The sequence below is a fragment of the Equus caballus genome, chromosome 3 (assembly GCF_041296265.1).
Source record: "Equus caballus isolate H_3958 breed thoroughbred chromosome 3, TB-T2T, whole genome shotgun sequence".
Classification (NCBI taxonomy): Eukaryota; Metazoa; Chordata; class Mammalia; order Perissodactyla; family Equidae; genus Equus; species Equus caballus.
Genome location: NC_091686.1, coordinates 73,141,411 through 73,161,774, shown reverse-complemented (window position 1 = coordinate 73,161,774; position 20,364 = coordinate 73,141,411). Strand labels below are relative to the sequence as shown.

The window sequence follows — 20,364 nt, the reverse complement described above, 5'->3', positions numbered from 1 at the left end:
CATGGTTACCATCATTTTCCCTCAACCATTTTAATAGAATTTCCAGGATGCAAAAGTACTTTGAAGTAATGTCTTTCTACACCCAGTGACTGTTGTCATCTCCATGACAGCAGAACTTGAAAATCAGGAAAACACCAAAGCAACATTACTCACAAAATGAACAGCAAAACTGGAATCTCTGAAGCCAACTATGGAACAGGATTTACAAATATATTGTCAAATTTCTTAATTTATTTTTAATAAGTAAAAAATTACTCAGCGGTACCGTACAAAATCAAATCATTAATTTTTGCACCTGGTATTTCATTCACCAACAGTGATCTTATGGTACAGAAATAAACAAAACAGACAATGAAAAAAACTGTCATTAACTTTACCCTGGCTTTCCAGCTTAGTAAAACTAAATAGAAGAAATTAATGGCAATAACCATCACGTACAGAAAGAAAAAGCAATGACAAGATGGCTCCAGGTTTAATCACAAAATAAACTTAATCCTTGTTGATTTTGTTTGTATCTGCTAAAGCAGTGATCTGTATAAATAAGAACTGATAGCATGGTTCTAAATTTACCTTTGAAGAGATGTGGTGATTTAGATCAAATATAAGCAATCATTAGATCACAGTTGAGTATTATTGAATGGCTACCTGGAAAATATCAGTTATTGTCATAGAACACAAAACAAAGTGAAAGTGGGGAAAAGGGTTCTTAAAGAGAAGTCCTTTTATTATTCCTAGCCTCCAAAGTTCCAAGCTATAGAGCTTTGATAGTCCTGGATTCAATTTTAAGTAGTATTAATTTCAAGCATTAAATTTGCAATATGCAAAACGGCAGAGAGTAGGATATGGTAAACAGAAATTGCTTATTTCAAAGGTAGCCATTTCCTTCAAACTCATCCTATCCACTTTTTCCCACCTCCCAACGCAGATTATCTTTTAATCATAAGAATTCACCCTCTACCTCCAAATAAATATATTTTCCCAACTGGATGATACTTTTACAAAATAATATAACAATGCAGCTGGTTGACAAAGAAATTTAAACTATTTGTAAATAGAGTAAAAGGAAAGTTAAGTAAAGAGTAGAAAAGGATACCAAATTGGGGTAATACTGATGTGAATTTAATTTTTAATTTATGAAAGTATCTATTAATGGTCTGAACAGGAGAACAGAGGAAAAACTGCTAGAGGGAAATGACTTCCTGTGGTTATAAAATGCCAATTGCTTTAGAATGCATGATAGTCTTAGAAATAAAAGAAACATTTGCTGTTTTCACTGAGTTTACAATGTTGAGTACACTTCATGTCATTTTAATGTAAGCACTTATATGAACATCTGCAATAGTTCACATTAGAAAACAGAAAGTTTCCATTAATAAAGACCTAAAAAAATAAATCTTTATCCTCATCAACTCCCTTTCTGGGAATGCAGAATAAAATAATAAGTTTCTCTTTAAAATATTTTTTTTCTACCCATTAAGTTGCTGGAAGAAAAAAAATCAAGACTCAACTAGTGATGGTTTTTTAATTTCCAGTTTTCATCTAATTCTAAGGACACTCCCTTTACAAAATCTTTCAGCTTTATATGCTTTGAGAATCAGGTTTAAAGTTCCAAATAAATAAAATGGCCACACTAGAAGGTGTACTGAAGAATCAAATGATTAGCCACATTTATCTGTTCACATTCACGGATTCTCTAAGAAGGTTGTCAGAGTCCATATAATACTGTTAACATTTAGTCCAAGTTAACACGTGTCATCTGACGTACTGCTCGTGGCTTACAACACTGATGCTATCAACAAAGATCTCGATTTTGGGGAGACAGTAATACAACAAACTCCGGTTAAACTAGCAGAGGTAAGAGGACAGTAAATTCTAACTGTACAATTTAAAATGTCTACTCTTCATCTGCTGCTACCATTCCTCCTCTTCCCACTGATGTTAAATTCAAAGTCTAATTATGAGAGGTGCAAGATGCCAAACACTATTTGTATAAAAAAAATAGGCCTCAAATACTAAAGAAAGAAATTCATAAAATAGGATTACACTTTTTGGATAGTTGCATTTGTTGCTTTCAATTTCTTGATCTTTCCTCTCTTCTGGTCATGGATACATATTTTTTCCTTCTTTTGATCCAGAGAGGTTAATACACAAATTTGTTGTAAGCATTATAAAATGGCATTCCAGTTCAAAGTTGCTTGTGATCATATACTATGCTCCAAAATGTTTTGCAATTCTTCAGTGTAGTTTCCTATTTAATATTTAAGGGATATTTCCCTTAAATTAAGGCTTCCTCAAAGAGAAATCCATAGTATTATGAGGTGATTTTTTTAGCTTCTGAATTAAGTGTTCTCTTTCCAAAATCAAGTAGTCCTGGAGTAACTTTAAGACAACTTCTGTTAATCAGTGTCATGACTAAAGTAGTATCTTACTGGAGGTCCAGGCAAATCTTCATCTCCATCAGAGTCTGGGGCAAATGACACAGTAAGATCCACATATTTCTTTTCAGTTGAGGGTTTCACAAGTTTATGCATTCTAAGAAAAATAAGCAAGGACAAATAATTTGGTAAATTCTATAAAATGAAAGAGTTATTTGCTGACTAATGTTGCCCAGAGAACTTGGACTTGTATCTAGACTTTAAATTCATTTTCAAATTTAATAATCCATCTGCTTTCATATATTCATTTTTCTTTACTGAGAGCTCTAAACTCAAGACACTCACCTACCTAAAAGTGAATCAATTTGGACCATTACTGGTACTGATAAAGAATACAGACCACTTATTAAAAGACAAAAACACCCCAAAATGTAAGTGATGTTTTTAAAAAATGAATTCTCCTCCTATACTCCCTATAAAGTTTGGCAGCATTATAAATTCTTCTCAAGCATTTCTCTGTAAAGAGTAAAAAGCAAGCTAGATTTAAATCTTCAAATGTAAAATACAAACATCACAGTAAAACACATTCTTAGGTTTTACCTCTCTCATATCCTATTTACTAAAAAACCACTTAGTTTTTGCTATTGTCACTGCTACTATCTTAAATCAAGTCTTCATCTATATGCCCCCTAGATTAACGCATTAGCTTCAGGACAGCTGACTTGTTTTTCTCCTATCTCCAACCCGCTCTGCTGCCAGAATTCTCTTAAAATGTAAATTTGATGTTATTCTCCTGCCTAATAACATTATTTATCATATATCATCTACCTTTCTTATGCCAGGCTCTGAACTATGTAGTCATGTGCTGCTTAACGATGGGGATATGCTCTGAGAAACGCGTCATTAGGCAATTTTGTTGTTGTATGAGCATCACAGTGTGTGCTGATACAAACCTAGACAGTATGGCCTACTACACACCTAGGCTATATGGTACTAATCTTACACTGTCGTACATGCAGTTCATTGTTGACTGAAATGTCGTTATGTGACGCATGACTGTTAATCTACTTAATTCTCAATAATAGCTCTTTCATTGTAGAAAGATATTTTGTTCCATATATAACTTTTCATTCTTTCCACATTCATTCTCACCATCTCATCCTCGAGTCATTCCAAAATACTTGATTTCCCAAATAGATCATGCATGCTACTATTAGCTGCATGCCTTTGCACAAACTATTGCTTCTTCCTGATATAATCCTTTTTCAAAGGTAGCTCAGATGAAATCTACCCTAAGCTGAAGGTTTGAGTTAGTAATGCCCAGAGTACTCATAAAAATCTTTCTTATAATAATTATTCAATTACATTTTAATTATTCATTAATATGTCACTTTCCCTTAGTAGACTGTGAACTCCTTGAGAGTAACGGCTATTTGATAAAGATGATGACAAAATATTAACAGGAGTAACATTTATGGAATACGTCTCACGGGCACACACAATCATCCCTCTTTGTGGATTGAAAACTAAGTTTCAAAAAGATTCAGTAAATTAGTGTGGTAAAACAAGTAAGCAGCTGAGCAAGGACGTGCATGCAAGTCTTTCTGAAGCCAAGCTTGTCCAGTCAATTCACAGCTACTCAATAAATCTGCTAAATAAGCAATGTAATAAAATGAGAAATATCATTCACAAACACATCATGCTGGAGGTTTCAAACATTGACCAACTCTATAAAGTATTTCTGTGAATTATTTGTAGCAAATTTTAAGTTCCACTAATTAATACACCTCAGGATGGCAAATTCTGCTCTCATCTAGGTGGCGCACAATAAAGGAATTTGAAATACTACTCTTAATTTATCCAAAAGATACTTAGGGATCCTAATGAAAAAACAATATAAGACAAATTAAGGCCTTAGCTAATATAACAGTAATTTTGTTTTTGAAAGTATAGGTAATTAAGCCCAGATAATAATAAAAAACAGTGATTAACCTCATTAATTCATAATCATAGTTAAAGCATCATTATGCAGAGATTTATAAATTCAGAAGACAAGTATTTACTGATTGATGCCTATTATGTGCCAGGCATTGGTCTAGGTGCTTGAAATAGATCATAACTAGATCAAATAAAGATTACTGCCCTTCTGAAGCTTACGGACTAGTGGGGGGACACAGATAATACATAATAAACAGAAACAAAATATATAGCAGCTATAAAACAGTAATAAGTTCTATGAAAGAAACAAAAAGTAGAGCAGAGTAAAGGGGATTGGCAGTGCTAGGCTGGAGCAGCTGACAGGTTGCAGTAGGATTAAATAGAGCTCAGGGAGGTCTCTTCAGGAAGTACAAAGACAAGAGGTGAGAGTCAACCAGGTCACCATCTCAGAAAGAGTTACAAGCAGAGCGAACAACTAGAGTGAAGATTCCATGCTGGAGCACGACTGGAGTGTTCAAGGAAAAGTAAGGAAGTCAGTATAGCTGGAGTTTTGTGAACAAAGTGAGAGAAGTATGAAAGGAACCCAGAAGGGTAACTGGGAAGCAGATCATTTAAACGTTGTAGACCACTGTAAAGACTGGCTCTTTTTGCTATCCCTCTTCCTTCAGTTCTCTGCTCAGATGCCATTTATCAGGTATTCCCTATAATAGGCAGAGGGAATACCTACGCTACCTCAGTATAACATAACAATTTAACACATCCTTATTCTGCTTTATTTTCTCCATAGCACTTACCACCATCTGACATACTTGCCTAGTTGTTATGCAAACTCCTCAAGTAGGACAGGGACATTGCTTTGCTCACTGCTGTATCCCTAATGCTTACAAAAGTACCTGGCACATAGTAGGCACTCTTTAAAAAGAATCTGTTGAATGAATGAATGAAAATAACAATTTGGCATCTTTCTTTTATACCTCAGTCTCATAAACCAGGACATTATGTATGTGTTTCCACATAAGAGGTAGATCTATTTTTACTTGGTGTATTGACCAATTCAGGTTTCTAAGCCTATTAGCTAAAAAGCTGACTCTGAACTATGATAAATTCACAAGGGTATTGTAGTCCTATGAATCTCCCTTGAGAGGTAAGTCTGTTGAGCTTGGTAGATGCACTGTCTTTATTACTAACAGTAGACAGGAGTAAATCACATATTTTTTCTGAACTTCGATAATCTGTTTAATTTTCCAGTGTGCATCCAGCTTATATTTCAATTCTTGTGAATCTTCTGCATATAACGTTTGATACTTACGTTAACTTCAATCTTTTTGCATGACCAGGCATTACAGGAACATAAAGCATCTTGACGCCCTGTACCACCATTGTTGGCTCAATTCCGTACTTCTCCTAATAGTGAATATCCAAAAGAGAAACAATCAAAACTCCGTTCAAATATAAAATGCTGGGTAACAATGTTTTACAACCAGTAAAAAGAGAGCAAACAAACCCCTGCCAAATAATATTTATAAAAACCTCCAATGAAATTATTTGTAAAATCTAACAGACTCAAAGTGACTAATGAACTAAGTAAATAACTGTCTTACTTTGACTGCATTTATGAAATCCAAGAGAGTGAAATCTTCTTTTCCATGTATAGTCCATCTGTCCCAAATTGTAAATGATATTCCATTTCTGTTGTAGAAAAATATTCAGAACAAAAAAGTTTTACTTTTCTTCCCTTTAGTAGTAACAAAAACCCCACAAGTCCATTACATGTGATTTAGCTAGATATTAATGTGGGGTAATAAAGAAAAATACGATTTCTGAAATATTCCATAATCTTATTTCCCCATCATACCACCCAGGTAACCATTTTTATCAGTATCTTTTTGATCCTTCCGGTGTCCCATTATAAACCAGTATGTCTTAGTGAGAAAGTTTTTTCTCTCTTTTTAAACAGCTGCACGGGTTTCACTGCGAGGACATAACAGTCCCCTATTACTGGAAACTTGGGTTGTTTCAATCTTTGGCATGATAAACAATGCCAGAATGAATATTTTGTATGTACATCATTTGAGATGAGTGTAAATGTATCTGCAAATTCGAAATATAGTTATTTCCCTTATATGGGTTATATGAGAGTACTTTCTTACACTCTTGCCAAGATAGGTATTTTCAAATTTTTGATTGTTGTCAATCTGAAAAGTAAAAAATGGAGGTCCAGGGGAATTGTTGTGCTTTGCTACACAGCTTTTGGAATTAGACTAAATTTCATGATCCATTCAGTCAGACACTAGAGTGCTTTCTAATTCATCTAAGTTAGATAAACACAGATGAAACCAAAAGAAAGTACAATGCTAAATAGTATGGCAGATTAAGTGTTCTAAGAGTTCTACGGCTAGTTTAGCCAGAAATGCTTCATGAAGATTGGGTTTTGACCTGGTCTTGAAGTGATGGCAAGGATTTATATATACGTAGAAGAAAAAGGAGAGGTGAAGCTAGTATTTTTCCCCTTTAAAACGTAAAAATTTTATTTCATTCTCATTATGCAAGAGAAACAGAACTTCATGCATACCTGATTTCAGTTTTTCTTACTTCAGATGTTTCTGTAAACACTATAACTGGAATGGCTAAGTTAAGGAAACAATTTTTGTAAGCTTCAAATGGATAGCCACCAGCTACTTTAATCATCTCCAATGCAACCTAGATAAAAGAAGATGATGATCTGTTTATATAAATAGCTTTATTATTCATAAACTTAACATCTATTTCATTTTCCTAAATTCTTCTCAAGCATTTCTGTGTAAAGAGTAAAAGCAGCTATTGGATTAGAGTAATATAAATTTCTTATAAGTCTCTCCACTTTTAGCATATTTTATACTTTCAAACTTTCAACCTGTTTTATACATGGTGAACAAAGTTATTCAAGAAAATACACAAATTTGACCATGTAATCTTTCTACTTTGAAAGCAGACACCAGAACTTAAGAAATACAATAGTCTAAAATCATTTAACATAGGGGCAGATAATTACACAGTTTCAAAGAATAACACTTGAGTATAGTATAATAACTAGGGCCATCCTAAAGATTCTGCATCATTAGGAATGATGAAATTTTAAGGAATCTGAATTACCAAGAGGAATTACATTTTTTTTTAGGCAAAGAACAAAACTGCAATATAATCAAAGAGCAAAGATTAGGCCAGTTCATTTTTTTCCAAGAAACATAGAGTACCTGCTTTGTATGGAGGATACAAAGATGATTAAGAGGATTACTGCACATAAGAAAAATTAGATTCTATCATGACAAAGCATATTTTATAAGTTAAAATGTTTATATACCTATAAATCTCAAAATGTAGATTACTGTATTTTCAGAAATATCTTGAAATTTTAAATTATGAGATCAATATATCTCTCTCCTCCTCTAAGATCTCTGAGCGACTGGTTGGGGGCAGTATAATGGGGAAGAGAGGAAAGAGGAGATAAAAAAGGATTTTCATTCAAAGAATAATAAACTCACCAAGCCAGAAACTGCAGCAGTGGATGTTGCTATAGCAGGGATAATTTTACCAGCTATCCGCTTTGTTTTGAAACGGTCAGCTGGTTCAATGCTATACATTTTGGCACGAAGATTTGATGCAGCTGTGATGAAATCTATGTGTCCATTACTATCATCATCTTTTTCAAATGAAAGCACTGCCATCTGAAGATCACCTGATCATAATAACCAGAAAAACAAAGTTTCCTAGTAAGTGGCAAAGGTTTTACTAGGTAAAAAGCAATGTGGGGTTCACTACTATTAAAGATTCCTTTTTGGGTTAGGTTTTTAAATGACTAAAAAGTCTAAGAAAAATCCAGGGAACAGAAGTTACTCAAGGACATGAAAATGATGGCTTTAATAACACTAAATTAGACAAGTTTCTATATTTAAAAAGCCTTTCCAAAAAACAAAAATAAGAAAGCCATGTACCATATCTGCTATTAAGTGGTTTATAACAAAATGTCAAGACTGGGTATCATTCACAAATTGATTCCATAAATATTACTCTGAAACATTTTGCCTCTGACAACTAAGAATAGAGTCAGCTGGTCAAATAAAAATCTATCTTTTTGAAAGGTTTCTAGATCAGTGATTCCCATAACCATTTGGTAGACCGGTGTAGTTTGATCTGCGATGAAATGAGAAAGTAAGAAACAGTAGTAAGTCTTTTGTAGAACTATAATTATTAAAATAAGATACTGACTTTTTATTTGAAAAGTAAACAGTTGGCTAGTCTAGGCTGTTTTTCCTGAATTTTACTGGTGTGTGTATAAAATCCCAAAAGTTTGGAAATCACTGATTTATGTAATAAAAAACATGAGCTAATAGCTCTGTTTTTAAGGAATTAAAAGTTCAGTTTCCCTATATTTAAGACCATTTAGCAACGATGTATGTAGGTCAGCTCATATTCCACGTGTGCAATCACAGAGACTAAGATGCCAAGAAGAAATCTCTCTACGGTATTTTTTATCCTAAAGTGACTTAACTGGGTCAAAGGGTTAGTCTCCACAAGGACTCCATTGCTTTGTTCATTACGCTAGCTGTAAGTTAAAAAGGAATCACACAATACAATTTCAAGGACTAAAACAATCAGAATGAAAACAATGACTTACATTTCAGCCTTTGAGGATAGGGCAATGATGGAGAAAATTATGAATTCAGTCACAGTTAAAGATGAACAGCAACTTTCATATAACCACGAAATCAACTAATATCATTGTTGTTGTTGTTATTTAATCTCACAAGCTTTTGGGTGTAGAGCTTAGTGAAAATAAAAATCCCTTCAGTTCAAAACATTTTTATAAAGACTTCCCCTTACTTGTGGTAGCTTCATTAGATGAAATAGCTTTTTCTAGTTGGAAAATGGCATTCCTCTCATCTTCACTGCTAATAGGAACATGGTCTGGTTTCCTTGCAGTTTCATCTGTTTGAACAACCTTTAAATATATGTAAATATATCCATTAATGTTATCACATCCTATACCTAAGTTTGGTTACTGTATCTGTTTTATCAAATATGTCACAAAGAGAAAATATTTCCTTCATCTAGTTCAATCAGGTTATTAATCATTACGGTCCAATGTATTTTACACCTTTCATTAGTAAGTAATATTATGTTATTTATTTACTTGTTTTCTTTATTATCTATCTCTGCACACTGACATGTAAACTTTATGAGAAAAGGGATCTTTATCATGTTTACTGAAAGAGAGAACCTCAGTGACAACAAACTTGCTTATAGTGAGTGTTAAAAATAGTTACTGAATAGCTTATAAGACTTGAGTTCATATAGGTCTTTTTAAAATTCTACACTAAAATAATGTTAATATTAACCAACAGTTTATAATTCTGATGAATCTACCTCAAACCAAATTGCACAGCTCTAACTAGTGCAGAGCTGTTTTCTGCCTACAAAGAAACTGAAGAAATTTCATAAAATATATAATATGGGCATCCTTTAAATATTTATTGATTGCTGATAAGAAGTTCTTTCCTAAGGAATACGTCTTCCTTCATACAGATGCGTACTTAGGGCAGTACATACACTTGTGCTGCACACATACACCTGTACATTTATCCTTAAGAAACGACTTACTAGACATTCCACGAGGGCAGTGAAGTTGATATTCTTAAACTTAGAAACTAGTTACATCATCACAAAGTAAAATACTATTTCTTATTAAAAAATGCATCCAACTCATGTTTTTACAGATTAAATATTATTTAAGTATTTAAGAAATATTAAGGAGTCAAGGAAGCAGAAATATTTGTTTGCCAGAATGTCTAGCTGATATTTTTGGCTGTGGCATCTGTTAACAAAATGTGCCAGACCCTGAAGCTTTGGTGTGAGCCGCTTCAGGGAGTAGTGAAAAAGCTTATAATTCATGTTAAAACTAGCTAAATTGCTCAGGATAATTTATTATCTCCAAACTTTGATACAGAAAGCAATTCAGTTTAGAAAACATTGAAGAGCAATAAAGACTAGTAAAGTTATTGACGCATGTTTCTTTGGCTTCTGTCTAGCAGTTTTGCCCATTAGAAACATGGGCTAGAAACTTTCTTTACATAGGAATTCTGTTCATACTTTCTGAACTTTCCCTCTTAAAATGCTACAAGTCATGAGAGGAGTGACATCAGCATCATAGCAGAGTGAGCTTTACCAGTAATCACTCCCATCCAACATACAATGAAAAACACATTCATATTCCAAGAGAGGACATCCAAACACAACAAAAAATGTTGGAGAGACCAATGCATCCATATCACAGAGGGCAGAGAGGCTGGACCCCCTCTTGGAGGAGGTGGGACAGCGTAAGAGAAAACTTCACTCCTTCCACTAAAGACTGTGATCCGGGACCATGAGCGGCCTCTGGGAAGGAAGGAACGGGGGAGGGGATGTTCATTTGCGGGAACATCAAGGATCCCCAAGGGCCCTTGCAGCCCAGAGGGAAGCCTTCTACTGGGGTGAAAGCTTTCACAGGGGATGACCTTATCAAGTAAACACGCCAGGAGAGCAGAAAGCGAGAGCAGAGGGAGAAAACCTTGAGAGCATCCAGGAGAAAGAGCCCCTACCCCCACCTGCACAGTGCAGGCTCCAGAGCCTGGGATCTTGGCTGAAGGCTGAGGGCTCAGAATAAGCAGCTCTTGAACCCCAACCAGTGGCGATAGGTGGTAACTGTGACCAAATAACACCAGGATGCAAAAAAACAGCCATGCCATCTAGCAATATCTAATATTATATTAGATCTCCAGACCAGAGAGAAAATGACAAGTCCAGAAATCAGTCCCGAGGACACAGAAATATGTAATCTAAAAGACAAAGAATTCAAAATAGCTATCGTAAAAGAACTCAACGAGTTAAGAGAGTGTAGAGAAACAATTCAACAAGTTCAGGAGCTACTTCACAAAAGAGGGTGAAACTATAAAGAAGAATCAATCAGAAATATTAGAGATGAAAGACAGTATGGATTCCCTGAACGCTTGAGCGGATGTCATAGAGGAGCATATCAGCATAATTGAAGATAGACATGTTGAAACGCTCCAGAAAGAAGAGAGAGAACTAAGACTAAAAAGAAATGAACAAAGTCTCTCAGAAGTATCTGACTCAATTAAGAAATGCAACGTAAGAAGTATAGGTACTCAACAAAGAGAAGAGAAGGAGAATGGAGCAGAAAGCTGGTTCAAAGAAATAATAGCAGAGAACTTCCCAAACCTAGGGAGAGATGAAATCGATGTGGAAGATGAAATATCAGTGTAAAAAGACCTACTGCAAGGCATATAGTAGTGAAACTGGCAAACGTGAATGACAAAGAAAGAATCCTAAGGGCAGTAAGGCAGAAGAAAATAACCTACAAAGGAACCGCTATCATGCTTTCAGCGGATTTCTCTGCAGAAACCTTATAGGCTAGGAAAGACTGGGAGGACATATTCAAATCTCTGAAAGACAAAAACTTTCAGCCAAGAATACTCTGTCCAGCAAAAATATTCTTCAGATATGATGGAGAAATAAAAACTTTCCGAGACAAACATAAGCTAAGGGAGTTCATAGCCACAAGACACCCCACCCCCCTGCCACCACAAGAAATCCTCAAGAAGGCCCTCATACTTGAAAAAGATAAAAGGAGAAAAGGGTTACAAAGCACGGAGTAAGGAGATAAATAGGTAGACAGAATCAGAGCAGGACAGCAATTACTAAAGTATAGCATTAAAGACAAAGGGAAGGAAAACACCAAAACCAAAGATAATCTTGTTATTTAAACCACAAACTCACAACACAACATGGAATAAGATGTGAGAAAAACAACTTAGGAGGGGAGAGGAAAGGGACTGAATCAGCTTAGTCTAAGGCAATAAGAAGCCATCAGAAAATGGACTATCTTAACCACAAGATTTTTAAAAGAAATCTCACGGCAACCACTAAACAAAGCAGAACAGAAACACAAATAATAAATAAGGAGAAAACAAAGAAACACAACATAAAAAACTACATAACTCAATTGGTAGACCAAAATACACAGAAGTGAAACAAAGGAAATGCGGGAGAACTGGAAAATGAGTGATGAAACAGCAGCGTTAAGCCCTCATATGTGGATAATCACTCTAAATGTAAATGGATTGAATTCTCCAATAAAAAGACACAGTGGCGAGATGGTTTAAAGAAGAAGACCCAACAATAAGCTGCCTCCAGGAAAAACATCTCAGCTCAAATGACAAACACAGGCTCAGAGTGAAGGGATGGAAGACGATACTCCAAGCTAATGGCAAACAAAAGAAAGCAGGTGTCGCAATACTTATATCAGACAAAGTAGACTTCAAGATAAGACAGGTAAAGAAAGACAAAGAGGGGTAGTATATAATGGTCAAAGGGACACTCCATCAAGAAGAAATAACTTATGAATATCTATGCACCCAACACAGGAGCACCAAAGCACATAAAGCAATTATTAACAAACCTAAAAGAAGATATTAATAGTAACACAATAATAGTAGGGGACCTCAACACTCCACTCACATCAATGGAGAGATCATTAGACAGAAAAGCAACAAGGAAATGGTGGAATTAAATAAAAAGCTAGACCAGTTGGACTTAATAGACATATATAGAACACTCCATCCAAAAACAGCAGAATACACATTCTTCTCAAGTGTGCATGGAACATTCTCAAGGATAGATCATATGCTGGGAAACAAGGCAAGCCTCAATAAATTTAAGAAAATTGAAATAATAACAAGCATCTTTTCTGATCACAATGCTATGAAGCTACAAATTAATTACAAGAAAAAAGCTGACAGGGATAAAGATGTGGAGACTAAACATGTTTCTAAACAAGCAATGGGTCATTGAAGAAATTAAAGGAGAAATCAAAAAACAACTGGAGACAAATGAAAATGAAAACATGCCATACCAACTCATATGGGATGCAGCAAAAGCCATATTAAGAGGGAAATTCATCACCATACAGGCTCACCTTAACAAATAAGAAAAATCCCAAATAAACAATCTTAAACTAAACCTAACTGAATTAGAAGACGAAGAACAAAGCCCAAAGTCAGAGGAGGGAGAGAAATAATAAAAATCAGAGGAGATATAAATGGTATTGAAAGACAAAAGGCAGTAGAAAGGATCAATGAAACAAAGAGCTGTTTCTTTGAGAAGATAAACAAAATTGACAAATCCCTAGCCAGACTTACAAAGAAAAAAAGAGAAAAAGCTCAGATAAACAAAATTAGAAATGAAAGAGGAGAAATAACAATGGATACCCACAGAAATACAATGGATTATAAGAGAATATTATGAAAAACTATATACCAATAAAATGGACAATCTAGAGGAAATGGATAAATTCTTAGACTCTTACAACCTCCCAAAGCTGAATCAAGAAGAAATAGATAATCTGAATACACCAATCACAAGTAAAGAGATTGAAACAGTCATCAAAAGTATCCCAAAGAGTAAAAGCCCAAGACCAGACAGCTTCCCTGGGGAATTCTACCAAACTTTCAGAGAGGATTTAATACCTATCCTCCTCAAGCTATTCCAAAAAACTAGGGAAGACTGAACGCTTCCAAACACATTCTACAAGGCCAACATCACTCTGATAACAAAACCTGACAAGGACAACACAAAAAAGGAAAACTACAGGCCAATATCGTTGATGGACATAGTTACAAAAATTCTCATCAAAATATTAGCAACCTGAATACAACAATACAGCAAAAAGATGATACATCATGATCAAGTGGGATTTTTTTACCAGGGACAGGGATGGTTCAACATCCACAAATCAATGTGATACACCACATCAACAAACTGAGGAATAAAAATCACATGATTATCTCAACTGATGCAGAGAAAGCATTTGACAAGATCCAACAGCCATTTATGATAAAAATTCTTAACAAAATGGGGACAGAAGGAAATTATCTCAACATAATAAAGGCCACATATGACAAACTCACAGCCAACATCATACTCAATGGGGTGAAACTGAACACCCTCCCTCTAAGAACAGGAACAAGACAAGGATGCCCACAATTACCACTCTCATTCAACACAGTACTGGAGATTTTGGTCAGACCAATTAGGTAAGAGAGAGGAATAAAAGGAATCCAAAAAGGGAGCGCAGAAGTGAAACTCTTGCTGTTTGCAGATGACATGATCTTATGTATAGAAAACCCTAAAGAATCCATCAGGAAACTATTAGAAATAACTAAAAACCACAGTAAAGTTGCGGGATACAAAATCAACTTACAAAAATCAGTTGCATTTCTGTACTCTAATAACAAACTTACAGAAAGAGAAGTCAAGAATACAATTCCATTTACAATTGCAACAAAACAAATAAAGTACCTAGGAATAAATTTTTTTTTTTTGAGGAAGATTAGTCCTTAGCTAACTGCTGCCAATCCTCCTCTTTATGCTGAGGAAGACTGGCCCTGAGCTAACATCTGTGCCCATCTTCCTCTACTTTACATGTGGGACGCCTGGCAGAGCATGGCTTGTCAAGTGGTGCCATGTCCGCACCCGGGATCCAAACTGGTGAACTCCGGGCCGCCGAAGCGGAACAAGCGCACTTAACCGCTGCGCCACGGGGCCAGCCCCGGAATAAATTTAACTAAGGCAGTGGAGGACTTACACAAAGAAAACTATGAGACATTACTGAAAGAAATAGATAATGACATAAAGAGATGGAAAGAGATTCCACGCACACGCATTGGAAGAATAAACACAGTTAAAATGCCCATACTACCCCAAACGATCTACAGATTAAATGCAATCCCAGACAGAATCTCAACGACATTCTTCAAGGAAATAGAACAAAGAATGCTAAAATTCATATGGGGCAACCAAAGACCCCAAATTGCTAAAGCAAGACTGAGAAAAAATAAAGCTGGAGGCATCACAATCACTGACTTCAAAATGTAGTACAAAGCCATAGTGATCAAAACGGCACGGTACTGGTACAAAAACAGACACACAGATCAGTGGAAGAGAACTGAAAGCACAGAAAATAAAACCGCACATATACGGACAGCTAATCTTTGACAAAGGTGCCAAGAACATACAGTGGAGAAAATAAACGGTGTTCAATAAATGGTGTTGGAAAAACTGGACAGCCACACGCAAAAGAATGAAAATAGACCATTATCTCACGCCATACACAAAAATAAACTCGAAATGGATCAAACACTTGAAGATAAGTCTTGAAACCATAAAACTCCTGGAAGATAATATAAGTAGTACACTCTCTGACCTGGAACTTAAAAGGATCTCTCGAAGACCACGTCTACTCAGACAAGGGAAACAAAAGAAAAAATAAACAACAGGGACTTCATCAGACTAAAGAGCATCTGCAAGGCAAAAGAAACTAGGATCAAAACAAAAAGACAACCCATCAATTGGGAGAAAATATTTACAAATCATATATCCGATAAGGGGTTAATCTCCATAATATATAAGGAACTCACACAACTGAACAACAGAAGAACAAATAGCTCGATCAAAAAATGGGCAGAGGATATGAACAGACATTTTTCCAAAGAAGATATACAGATGGCCAATAAATACATGAAAAGATGTTCAACATCACTAATCATCAGGGAAATGGAAATCAAAACTACACTAAGATACCACCTTATGCCTGATAAAATGGCTATAATCACTAAGACTAAAAATAACAGATGTTGGAGAGGGTGTGGAGAAAAGGGAACCCTGATACACTGCTGTGGGACTGCAAACTTGTGTGGCCACTATGGAAAACAGTATGGAGATTCCTCAAAAAACTAAAAATAGAACTTACCATAGGACCCACTAGCCCACTACTGGGTATTTACCCAAACAATTTGAAACCAACAATCCAAAGTAACATATGTACCCTTATGTTCCTTGCAGCACTATACACAATAGCCAAGACATGGAAACAATCCAAGTGCCCATTGACTGATGATTGGATAAAGAAGATGTGGTATACATATACAATAGAATACCACTCAGCCATAAAAAAAGACAAAACCATCCCATTTGCAACAACATGGATGGACCTGGAGGGAATTCCGCTAAGCGAAATAAGCCAGACTGAGAAACACAAACACCAGATGATTTCACTCATATGTGGAATACAAACAAACACATGGACAAAGAAAACAGTTCAGTGGTTACCAGGGGAAGGGGGATGGGGGGTGGGCAAAGTGGTTGAAGGGGAGCACTTATGTGGTGACAGACAAGAAATAATGTACAACTGACATTTCACAATAATGTAAACTTTTATGAACTCAAGGAAAAAAAAAATTATTGCCCAGACCAAAAAAAAAAAAAAGCTACAAACCATGAACATTTCATTCAGCAAATCCATGTATCTGTACAAAATCAACTGCCTACAAGTTTTCCTTTCCCCTAAAAGAAAAATGCAGAGTGGAAGACTGCACAGAAGACTGTACACATCACTTCTATCTTGAATTTTGCAGAGACAGTCATTACTTCACATTTTCCAGTATAGCTACAGGGTAAGGGGAACAGAAGGTTGTTTTACGGATGATTTTTAGAGTGTATACAAAAAGGCATATAATGAACATGCGAAAAAGAAAAATACTTATTTTCTAACTTTCCTATTTAACGTCCTTAAATTGTATGTTCCATGTTTATTAATACTCCCTATGTCTTTCTCCTTCCAACATATTTGCCTGACAAAATCCCAAGCCTTTTACTGAATTTTCCATCTGTTCTACAGTAGCATCCAAGCAGCTGTCTTTTCTCCAGGCACATTAAGTGGATTAACATTAAGTGGATCCTCAGTGCTGTCTGGAAATTGTACTACATCTTCTAATTAAATGACTTTTGCACTCCCCTGAGCAATTATTTCACACCTTCTTTCCTCTGCTCAAATTTCCTTTATCTTCTCCTCACTCTGAACTATTAAGCTTGCTTCTTATTTCAAATAAGAAAATAATCTTTTTTCCTCTCACACTCCAACTCTAATCCCTTACAAATCCAGCAGGGCTACTGCAAAATATACGCAGAATCCAATCCCTTATCACAACTTCCCTGTTACCAACCACTTCTTTCAAACCATATCATCTCTTGGCTATAGGTTCCTAATAGCTTTCCTTGCTTCTTCACTTGTGTCCCATATAAGCATTCTCAACACAACTAGCCAGTCATCCTTTTGGATATGTCAGATTGTATCATCTGCTTAAAATCGTCCACAGGCTTCTTATCTCATAATAAAACACAGAATCCTCATCATAATCCCAACTACCCCTCCAATCTCACCATCTACCACTCTCCTCTTGCATATTGTCCTCCAGAAAAATCCTGACCTTGAAACTGTTTCCAGGCTTTTCTGTGCACTTGTTCCTGTTGCCTGCATTGCTCTTTCACCAGAAAACAGTATGGCTCATTCCCTCACTACCTTCAGGCTTCTGCTCAAACGTCTCTTTATCAGAGAGGCTTTCCCCTTTTATCCCAGGTGAAATGACACCAGTTCTGTCACCCTTTATTTCTTTTCCCTGTTTTAATTTTTCTTCTTAGCACTTATATACACACTGAAGTATTATATAACTAGAGTCACTTGCAGCATAACACGATGTGTTGGTCAACGACGGACCACACATACAACTGTGGTCCCATAAGATTAGTACCGTCAAGCCTAGCTGTGTAGCAGGCTATATCATCTAGATTTGTGTAAGTACACTCTATCATGTTTGCATATGGACAAAATCATCTAATGACGCATTTTGTTTTGTTCACTGTGGGATTCTTGAGATTTAGACTGGGGCTTGACAAATAGAAGTTCAATAACTATTTGCTAAATGAATCAATTTCTAAACATACCTTGTTGGAAGGTTTGAATTCCTGAATCTTTACTTCAGAAAGAATATTCAAGAGGGCATCTGCTGATAAGTCCTGTTTTTGTAAAAAGTAATTTTATCAACAAACATATTTTTTAAATTCTGAATTCTAAAGCAAAAAACATCCTATACAAGGGCCTTTAGCATACTAAAATATTTGAATAATTTATCATCTGATTATCTAGAACACATCCATTTGTGACATTTACCTTTCATTTCTATAGAAATGCCACATATAAATGCTGGGGGAAAGGAGTGGTATGTGTGAAATAGTACTTTCAACAAAGCTGAAATCTTAGTTCCTTCCACAAACTTTTTAAAAAGTTGTTTTAGGACTGGTTGTGAGCATCAGACTGAGTGCCTTGACATTAGGGACTGTCCCTTCATTGTTCTACAAAGTTCCCTGCACAAAGTTATACTCAATAAATACTGACAATAAATAAAACAAACGAGTAAATGGAATTCATACGTTCAGAAGCAGGAAAAAATTGAAAGGGTTCAAGATGAACTCAGATGAATTTAAGGCTATTAGTTCCACATTCTTTACTAAGAAGCTGCTTAGGAAAAACTGAGACATACTGCTTTTGAGATCATCTACGATACTTACCACAAAATTACCACTCTTTTCACAAAAAGAATACCAGACTGAATACCACTATTTTTACCAGACATTTATGGTATATCTCACTGTGCATTAACCGCAAAATGGATTAACCTATAACAGGCATTTTTATCTGGATCCCAAATAGCCAGTGTTAATTATGGATCTGGTTCATATTTCCCCATTCAGCCTGCCTAGAAGTACAGCAATTTATTTAGCTCCAATATGTATTTGTAAAGAAAAATTCACTAATGCAAATCTGCCTCTCAAGTAAAACTGTATTAGATCGTTTAGATGTTAGCCAGTGAAGATGTCTAAGAGAATGGGTATGATGATAAGGGTTAAGAAATGTCAATACGGGGTAGCATTTTCAAATTTCCTGAAAAGCATATAAGTTATTATCACAAAATAAGCCAAATAACTCTCAGGAATACTGTAAAAGCGCTACGAAATAGTTCACTGTGGGTGTTGAGTGTGATTAGGATAATTAAAGTTAACAGGTTATAAATGTTTTAAAAATAAAGTAAGACTGCTTTTACAAATATTTGTTTCACTACGTTCAACTTAGAAAAATTTGACTTTCTTCTACTTAGTAATGGTGCAATGGGATTTTAGCTTTTGCTCTGTTAGAATGGGCAAAAATACAACAAAATTAAAAGCTTATATTAAAGAACGATTCTCATAACATATAAACACATTTTGATGATGCAATTATCTGACAAGTCATCTAGTCTAGCCTGGTTTTGTATCATTACTAGGGCTTGAAGAATATCTTACCTCTTCTGTAAATGGAATGCAATAGACTGCAGCATATAATTTTGCAGCATTCAGAAGGAAACTGAAGTGCCTTTGAAAGTAAAAAATAAAATGAAGTATGAATGCACAATTTCAAAGATGTTTAATTCATCAGAAATTATAGCTTTTAAAATGTTGAAGAAAAATAATCACAAAATCTTTGCTACAGAATTATTCTTTTAAAAACTTAGGCAAAGAAACTCTGCTCTAGACCAAAGCAGTGCAGAAGCTATAAAAGAAAAAACATCAGATATTTATTCTCTCTTTTTTTCTTTTGGGGAAGATTAGTCTTGAGGTAAGATCTGTGCCAGTCTTCCTCTACTTTGTATGTGGGATGCCTCCACAGCATGGCTCATCAGTAGAGCACGTCCACATCCAGGATCCAAACCCGTGAACCCCAGGCCAATGAAGTGGAGTGCACGGAACTTGAACCACTTGGCCACGGGGTTGGCCCCCGATGTTTATTCTCATAACCATTAATATTCAGGTAGTGATCATGACTATTTTGGGGAGAGAAGTGTCCAGAAGTACAAAGATTAGAGTAGTGAAAGGAAATTCATTTTAATTTGTAAGAAAATATTACATATTTAGTTTTAAAAAGTGTACATCAGGTCCAAACTAAGCAAATGAGCTTGTTTAAAAACAAAAAAACGATAAGTTTTACAGGAGAAGCAGCCAGGATAAGGTGACTAGAAGCCTAAAACAAGCACCAGATGAGAAACTAAGCAGAGCTATCTGCTGAAAGGAAGGTTAACACGCTAAGTAT

The 20,364-nt window shown here is 35.4% G+C and overlaps 1 protein-coding gene across 1 annotated transcript in view; it reads right to left on the bottom strand.

Annotated features, from left to right (window-relative positions):
- Positions 1–211: 211 nt before the first annotated feature.
- Positions 212–20,364, bottom strand: part of UBA6 (ubiquitin like modifier activating enzyme 6) — an 81,938-nt gene continuing 61,785 nt past the window's right edge. Inside the window, exons 26-33 of the mRNA XM_023638029.2 lie at positions 19,581–19,650; positions 18,186–18,257; positions 9,174–9,291; positions 7,835–8,028; positions 6,886–7,013; positions 5,915–6,002; positions 5,623–5,717; positions 212–2,532 (exon numbers count right to left, since the gene is read on the bottom strand). Of these exons, the coding sequence (XP_023493797.1) occupies positions 2,397–2,532; positions 5,623–5,717; positions 5,915–6,002; positions 6,886–7,013; positions 7,835–8,028; positions 9,174–9,291; positions 18,186–18,257; positions 19,581–19,650 (901 nt within the window). The 3' untranslated portion in view covers positions 212–2,396. The remainder of the gene's footprint in view (positions 2,533–5,622; positions 5,718–5,914; positions 6,003–6,885; positions 7,014–7,834; positions 8,029–9,173; positions 9,292–18,185; positions 18,258–19,580; positions 19,651–20,364) is intronic.